We start from the raw sequence: 8,739 nt of genomic DNA on the forward strand, positions 1-8,739 counted from the left end.
TTGGGAGTACGCATTTCCCCGGCAGAGAAGGCTTTTACTCAAAAGAAATACAAACAGAAGTTATGTGTTTTAAATAAATTTATAAAAAAAGCATTTACCCACTGAAGCAGAACGAACACCTATCACTTGTTTTTCCTCGTGTAACATAGAATTCCATGTTTAGACCGTTTAGGAGCCTGAACAGAATAACATAAATCAAGCAAAGAGTTGCCAACTTCAACACAAAAGGTAACAAACACGGCCCATGATGATGGGGAAAACGGAGCAAATGAAAATACAAAAAGGGAAAAAGAACCACTAAGAGGGTTAAGTGCAGCACTGGTCAGAATCATATAGGGTAGATTCAGTCTCAATTTTCTTCAGTTCCATATTCAGATAATCTGCTCAAGTACATTGTCTCTAGATCCGTAACATGCAAGCTTGATGAAGCACAAGGTCAAATACGCATGGGAATATACTTTTTTATCTCATAGGATATTTGTAAAATATGAAAAATCTGTAGATGTACAGTGATAAAGAAATGTCCTTTGCATGAATGAGCAGAAACAATAACATCCACTCCATAGATAGTGTTTTCTTTAAAGGAAAAGAGAGACTACATTCATTTCACTGAACAAAGAGTCCACATACAAAAGCAACAGAAAAGGATTCCCAAAATATCATGTCATGTTTAAATGTTCTTAAAGATCCCACTTATAGCTTTTAGTCATCTTATTTATTACTAGATAGAATCTGTGCCTGGGGAGACGGAGAAACACTCAAAAAAGAGCCAATGATACACTTGTACAACGGAATACTGCATATCTACTCACAACTGGGTTAGGTAGGTCGACATGGAGGCTAGCTGCCGGAGATGGGAATGTCCACACGTACGTACACGCTTCTCTTTGTGGAATACACTACTGGTGATTCACTTGGTTGCTTTCTATATCCAACTCACAGTAAAGCACTTCTGTAATGCTACCAGCACGAGGCTCCTTTCAGGACTCCTTGCATGTCCAATAAGTCTTTTTTGATCTATAAATCTGGATTCTTTTTCTTTTCTTCCTGCCATCTGGCTCACAAGCGTCGGAGATTCAGTCATCAGCAACTCTTTGATTCCATTTTCAAATTTGGTCTTTAGTTTTTGCATCGTATTTCGTGGTCTTAAATATATAGAAGAGGGTCGGGGGTTGAGGAGGAGGTTTTGAACATTCTGTAGTCCTGCAGGTGTTTCCGAGTCTCTTCTGTTTTTGGCACCTTGGAGTAGATGATGGAGGATGGAGGGGTGAGGCTCAATGCGTACAGGAGAGCAGGGGTCAGGATGCAGAGCGGCCGGGGGGGAGGCTACTTGTTACCGATCTGTTCACTGACCCCACCTTCTCCGGCTCTGTCCGTGGTGCCGTTATTGTTGGTGGCGGCTGCTTCTCCCTCTGTTTTCACTCTCTTTGACAGGGGTTGGTCCTGCAGTTCTCCGTTCTGCCTCTTGGTAGGGAGGGACGCTGAGGCGGAGGCGTGGGCCGCCAGGAGGTGGAGAGGGTTTGCAATGGCTGGTGGAGAAAAGAAGAAATTGGGAGTTACAACTACTTTGGCAGAGACACGTTTAAAGTCCCTTCTTACAGCTCATTACGTTTAGCAATATTTTTATGACATAATCCTTTGGTTTACTAACCTTGCTGATCCTTCAAAGACCTTCTAACAAGGGTCAGGCTGAAACATCCTTTAGCAAATATACATATAACAAAAAGGATCCTGCAGCGGTGCATTTGTTCGTTGCTGCTCAACACACTCAAGACCACAGGCTGTCAGGGGAGCGTGCACTGCAGCTCCGTGAAGAGACAGGGAGTTTCATATTGCTGTCTGAGAGGAACGGCGAAGAAAAGAAAACCGTCCGTCTTTGTAAATAAGACGCAGTTTTCAGTCCCAATTCACTCTCTTGCCAATCGTTTTCATGCTATTCCACTAATGGAGAATTGGTGGAGAAGACATGCAGTGACGCACAGTAACGTGCCAAGAAATGCAGGGGAGTAAAAAGAAGAACGCTACCAAGTGAACACGGGTCTCACAAAGGATTTGAGATATTTAAAAAGCAATAGCTTTAAAATGTTTAATATTAGTTAGATCTCAAGGATACACAATGTGTTTCACTGAATGTAAAGAGAACGTGTACAGGGCACGTTAAAGTGCTCTGTGACGAGAGGCCTCCACTGGCGGACAGATGTCCAGTAGATGCGTGTACAGAATAACCAACACTAAAATAACATTGTGATAATGATACATAGAATGTGAACAGGACATGCTGCACAAACAGGAAGTCATAAGGTGTGCGTCACCTGTGCTAGCAGCAGTGGTGATGGGGAGCAGGTGGGTCCCGTTCTGTGTGATGGCCTTGATTGGGAGCTGGTGCTGGCCCAGCGGGGCTTGTTGCACGATGGTTACTGTAGTCAGAGGAGCAGCGTGAGAGCTCTGGATGATGCGGCTGATTCCACCTATCGATGAGGCGGTGATGGATGGCATCGACTCCATTTTGACTGGATGGGGAGAAAAAAACAAAGTCAAACTCAATCCATACACACACACACACACACACACACACACACACACACACACATTAATCAGCCCTCACGTTTGATCTCTTTGTGCTGTCCTCCTCCGTTCTGTCGAGGCTCTGGGATCACTGTAGCAGTCTGTCTGGCAACAGTTGCCATGGTTACGGCTGGAATCTGGTGGACGACGTGCACCGTCTGCATGATAGGGGCGGAGCTAACCGACGTCGTTACGATGGCTGGTGACGCCATGGTATAGGTCACAGGCTTCATGGTCGTTTGAGGCATCTGGCGCTGCACGGCGATCAATACTGGCTGGGTGTTGAGGGCGGAGCCTATCAGAGGGCGGGGCGACAGGTTATTGACAAACTCTTCACTGTACTGACTTTCATGTCTGGCAACATGAACAAATACTGCACACCATCACAGAAACACGAGTTAAAGTTACTACAAGGAACTCTCGTTATGTTTTCATTTTGGCGGCCCCTGTGGACAAAAGCAGTAGTGTTTCCATGAGCACCACCGCCTGGTGTTGTGAAGATCTGCAGCTGCCAGGCTTCCTTTAGAAAACCTCTCATTTTACTGTGGCAGGATCCACCACGCTCAATCCTGGTCCTGGTTCTCCCGTGGCTCCCTTCCCTCCAGCGGGCCAGCAATACGGCCTGGGCCTCCAGCTGCAGGGTGTAGGGGTCGGCTCCCAGGAAGCGGGTGATGAGATTCAGGTCCTGCAGCTGCAGACACACACAGTGGTACTTCATACAAAGTCCAAGAACAGGTCGTTCTGTCCACGGCCCCGAGGGAGTCTGAGCTGAAGGCGTTTCTGATGAACCGGCATGCTATAAATCTGATGTCGTGAGGAATCGGACCCGATGACGGGCATTAAGATTAACTGAAAAGAAAGAGCCAATCTTCTCGCTGATGGTCTCATTTGCTTATGTAGGTCATAGAGAGGCATCAGTATTTCATTGAGATATAACCAGTTGAAAACTCCTTGTAGTAACTTTAAACAAACAATGTACAAAAATGTCAGTATTTCTACAGTTCATCTCAAGGAAGCTTTACCAGGGGAGTTCTGTGCAAAGCGGGCCTCTTGGATGACAGCGAGTTTGGGCTGGACTGTAGTGGTTTGGGTGGGGGGTGGCGGGGGGGTCAGCTCTGGCTCCATGGGGATGGGGGAGCCCTCTCTGGACAGGCTGTCTGGAGTCTGTACCCCACTGGAGATAGACAGGGCCCCTGTGTGGCTGGGAGAAGCTGGAGCGCTCCTTGGACATGAGGACAAGTAAGGTTGAGTATTGACATACAGTATATTGTAGCCGTACAAACAAGTGAAGTGATACACTATCGTTGTTCACCTGGAGGAGAGCGGGCCCACAGGCGTCCTGAAGCAGGGCACTCCCCTCGGCCTGCGCTTCCTGAAGGCTTGTTCTATCAGCTTGCCCTCAGAGGCGGGGTCGATCCTCCAGAAGGAGCCTTTGCCCGGCTCCTCCTGAGAGCGGGCCACTTTGATGAAGTACCGGTTCAGGGACAGGTTGTGGCGGATTGAGTTCTAAAAACACAAATATTCACATATTATGTATATCCAGCAAATCCCAAGTTTCAAAAGTGCCTCAGCGTTTTGCATTTACAATGGCTTGACAGACATAGTCTCAGTGTAAACAATGGTAGCACATAGTGAAGAGTCTCACCTGCCAGCCTTTATCAGCTGTTCTGTAGTAGGGGTAGTTCTTGGTGATGTGTGTGTATATTCCATTCAGCGTTAATTGTTTATCCGGGGCCATGGTGATAGCTTGGACTATTAGTTGTGCATACGAATACGGAGGTTTGGAGTCATCCTGTGGAAAATAAAAGAAAGTTTAATTCATGTGCCATTCGGGGGATATGCATTTTGTTAATGACATGCAAGGTAAGCCCGGGTCATGTTTTTTCTCACAAGTTAGATCACACACAGACTTAGCAAAGTTCAACCAGGGTCTGTGCTCCAAAGTCTATGTTGTTGTGAGCACTTCAATGAGGAAGGTTCTCAGAAACTGAGATTCACTGAAGCATGAGCAGCCCCTCGTCTAAAATATCCTCTTTCATTTTTTTTTTTTTTTTATAAATGAAGCAGACACACTAACAGTTTTCATTGGCCTCTCCGGTCCGGCCCACTCTCACCTTTGGGCTGTCTTCACCTGAGGCCTCTTTGTCGTTTTCTGATTGAGAGTTGTCTCCTATTAGGTCAGAGGCCAGAACTCGGCCTGTCCTGTAGCTGGAGAGTCCCGCTCCCCGCGGACTTGATGGACAGGAGTTTACCGCACTGAGAAATTATTTTAAAAAAACATTTGTAATTCTAAATTCATGTCTGGACCACAAACAACCACATCAATAAAACATTTTTTGAAACAATTATCTTTGTAAACTTCTATATCCTCCGAGTACTTTTAGGCATGGCACTATAAAGTCAAACAAAGCCAGTCTCACCTGAGGGTGCCTGTAGGTGAAGGCAGTGGGCTCATGAGGTGGGCAATGTTTTCAGGAATGTTGATGGTCAGCGGGGAAATTTGGGGTTGGACGGGCTTAACCGGTGATTCCGGCACGTTCCTTTGCTCCTTCCTGTCATTGGACAGGGCTGTGAACGTGATCTTTATACTTGTGCTGGGGAACCGGAAACAACACCTGGGAACCAAGGAAAAGTACAAACAAAAAACATTAAGTGCGTGTTTAACGTCCATATATTTCCATTTATATCACTATGTATATTTATTCACATTTCAATACCAGAAAGCCAATGTTTACAGACGGACAAACAACCTGCTGCCTGGCAACAAGGAGGTCAAGGAGGTCAAGAGACGAACACTGAGATCCCGCCTCAGTTTAAATATATTTAACACCATGACCATTTATATAACACATGGGGGTATATTTGGACCAGTTGCTGACACCTTTCAATGAATTACTACTGTGATGTTAGGATGGTGACATTGGATATCCTACCTAGATATTTATGAGGATTAATGTAAAATGTGAGTTACCACAACTACAACAGTTTAGGGTGAGTTTTGGAGTACTACAAGTGACAGAAGGAGAGACTGACAAATAAGTTGAGCAGTGTAAACATATCTACAGGGGGCATGAGGCCATGTTGACATTGAGCCAGATCAAATGAACTACAGCACTAACCTTAGCATCGTAGGTGGTAGGTAACAATAATTCATCCGCACTCTCTTTGTGCAAGTAAAATATGTTGCACAAACACACAGGAAGCAAAGTTCAAAATTAGCATGTTGCTAGCATGTTAGGTGAGAGAGCAGCAGTTGAGTGTTAGCCAAAAATACAAGAAGTTCTCCAGATTTGAGAACAACTCAAACCAAATGATTTTACAATTCAGACATTTGAATGTTCCTCACTTGCTCTCAGTAAACACAGACATTGGGGGACATGTGTTACAGACAGTTCTGAATGGTTAGGGGACACTCTGCGATTGAGCATGCATGAATCACCAGGTAGATAACAATAAATACAACTAACTTCTCGTTTTTACGTAAATAGCCACAGAACGTAATGCACTACGGGGATTAACCACAGTGCACTAATTCTCAGCTGAAGCATGGCTGTCGGCTCACTGACGTCTGCTTGCGGGACTTTACGTATGCCCACTCAACCACATGCCCAAACCATTAACATAAAGTCAGGAATCAAGTTTAACAGCATGATGACACTGGCATATTTGGCGTTGAGATTTGGTGCCACGGTATCGCCGTACAAACGAGCAGCACGCATTCTTGACACAACACGTGCAACATCACTACGGGGAAACAAAACAATAACAACACATGCACCCACTAATCCGTATATTTGTATAGTTGAAGCAAACTGGCCATATCAATCTTACATTCGTGGAAGCTGGAGAGGAGGCGCCCCTCTTCTCTGGAACACCCCATCAACAAACACCCCGTTTTTTCCGAGGCATCGGAGATAGAATTCCCCCGTGCCGGTGCCATCTTCTCCCGCGGTGAATATTTCAAGGTGCCGCCGGGAGATGAAGCTGGAGTGTCCCATGCTGACGTCCACCGAACCCTGCGAGGAGTTCCGGCCGATGGTCACCGACCTTTTCTTCATCAGATACTCGAATTCTCGGCCCTCCAGCCGGGCTACAGCCGACCCCGACATCCCGCTTACCACCGCCATCTTCAGAGCTGTCTGCTGGGGGTTTGGAGGTGTGTGTTCAGCGGAAACCTAAAAGCGGTTGCAGGGACTTGAAGGGGGGATACTTTTGTTTTTTGATAAAAAGGGGGGATCTAATTTTACACCGTGGAGAATTTGGCTAGGAACGTGCCAGACCGGGGACACAGCGGCTCCGACCCACGGCCGCGAAGAAGAGGAAAAGAGAGGAGCATCGACCAATGAAAACCGGCCAAACGGACGGAAGTACTGCGACTGACAGTCTGTTAAACCAATGAGAAGCCGACCTGAGTAGGCAGATGTGTGGTGTTTACCAATGACAACAATAATAAAAATAGCCGTAGAAAGTAGGCTCGGTTGCACTGCAGGCTGACACGCAGATGGGTGGAGAGATGTAAAAAGTGGAGCAGTGATTTCGACGTACGCAAAACTGTTTGGTCCACTTCTCTGCTTGTCTTCCCTGTTTTACCCGAACTGACATAACTAAGTGAATCTTGAATTGTGATTATCATTCTAAAAAGTCTTTAATAGATCGTACCACCAAACTTCTATGTGTTCTTGTTCTTGGAAAACTCCACACTAAATACGTTAATAATAATTTATTCCAAGCCAAAGTGAGAATCAAAAAAGGTTCAATTCTTTAAACCCACATTAATTGGCTGCTTTGGGGCAGCAGAACAAGCTGGAAACACAACAGTGATACAATATTTATTAAGTTGATATGACAAACGTAGTAGCAATCACTTTCCAATTTTCACACCCAGCAGCATTAGCTTGTATTTGTAGTGTTTGTGTTGAATGTAAGTACAACATGTCCTTCTTATAGCTATGTTTTTGGTTTCCAGCTCAAAATATCTGACTCTTTAGCTGCTAAATGCTCCACTATGTTCACCAGTTTGCTGATGTGGCATTTGGTGCTGACCCAGTAGTGTACCAGAGCTTTTTCATGGAGAACAGCTGCCTGTAGCTGGAATCAAAGCTGCTGAGAGCGATGAGAGTAAGCAGAACAGTAAAGTTGCGGACCGAAAACCAAAGCAATGAGCTGAAAGATGCTAAAAGATGTCTGTAGAGGTGAGGAGAACTGCATCTGCAGGTAATACATTTCTGTGGGTTCGTCACTATTTCACGTTGCACATAGTGAAATTGTGCCCTAATCTTTTTTTATTTTGTTGTTTCCCTGCTTGTAATTAAAACAATTAATTTTTATTTTCTTAATTTTTTTAAATAACTTATTTATTTGTATTTCTATGTAATTATTGATATCCTATTTTAATGTGTCATTACTTTTTTTTCAAGAAACATAACAGATACAGATGCTTTCATACAGGTTCCATGGTTTTATGAGTATGAAAATGATATGAATCGTATGCTAGGGCCTTCACAGTCACCATCTCTACCCAACTGGACACCTATTGTGTTGCAGCGATATCTACTGAAGTTAGCATGCTAACTGACTAGCCCCGGTCCGTCTTGTCTAGGAGGTGATAGTGAGTCAATGTAGCTCCAGTCTGCCCTCAGTACAGAGGGAGAAGAAGTACAGCTGCCTTACTCAGCAGACATTACATCCATGATCCCTGCACGCTTTGATAGTTTGTTTGGATTAAATCAAAAGTCAAGAGTACGGCGGCTAGGAGACGGACATATCTTCCGTTAGCAGTCAGCAGATAGCTTGAATTTAACTGACTCTTTGTTGGATCGTCAAACTTTCTGTTGCTGCCATTACAGGTTTGATCCAGCGCTCCATCAGCCCGCTGGGATTTTTTAAATGTCCAAGCTGCAGCAAGCCCCCCTCCTGGGAAGCATTAATATGTTGATGTGGAGGACGAAACAAAAAGACAAGTCTTTCCTCGTCTCTCGCCAATATAAAGCAGTGATATTTAGACCGGCTCTCAGAGTTTCAGGAGTTTAGTCTAATGAACTGACTGACTGACTGGTTTCCACAGGAGGGAAAAATACAACAGAAGAGATATATAAATATATATATATTTATATATCTCTTCTATTGTTGTATTTTTTACTCCTGTTTATATACAATACAATATAAAATACACAA

General features: G+C 44.7%; 1 protein-coding gene across 1 annotated transcript; it reads right to left on the bottom strand.

The window, feature by feature from the left end:
- On the bottom strand, positions 1-6,884 carry foxk2a (forkhead box K2a). The gene is made up of 9 exons (XM_029455892.1): positions 6,397-6,884; positions 4,986-5,180; positions 4,680-4,821; positions 4,211-4,357; positions 3,878-4,071; positions 3,588-3,787; positions 2,606-2,860; positions 2,313-2,510; positions 1-1,529 (listed from the first exon to the last, which is right to left on the bottom strand). Exons 1-9 carry the CDS (start codon positions 6,690-6,692, stop codon positions 1,327-1,329), a joined length of 1,830 nt encoding a protein of 609 aa, XP_029311752.1. The 5' UTR covers positions 6,693-6,884; the 3' UTR covers positions 1-1,326.
- Between the last annotated feature and the right edge of the window lie 1,855 nt (positions 6,885-8,739).

The sequence above is a fragment of the Cottoperca gobio genome, chromosome 19 (genome assembly GCF_900634415.1).
Source record: "Cottoperca gobio chromosome 19, fCotGob3.1, whole genome shotgun sequence".
NCBI lineage: Eukaryota > Metazoa > Chordata > Actinopteri > Perciformes > Bovichtidae > Cottoperca > Cottoperca gobio.

What these genes read in the sequence shown, in the direction of transcription:
- foxk2a (XM_029455892.1), bottom strand. Translation starts at nt 6,692, where the DNA reads ATGGCGGTGGTAAGCGGGATGTCGGGGTCGGCTGTAGCCCGGCTGGAG. An exon ending in CTTTGCACAGAACTCCCCTG is followed by an intron (nt 2,861 to 3,587) that starts GTAAAGCTTCCT and finishes GCCCTCTGATAG; the next exon opens with GCTCCGCCCTCAACACCCAG. An exon ending in ACAGCACAAAGAGATCAAAC is followed by an intron (nt 2,511 to 2,605) that starts GTGAGGGCTGAT and finishes CTCCCCATCCAG; the next exon opens with TCAAAATGGAGTCGATGCCA.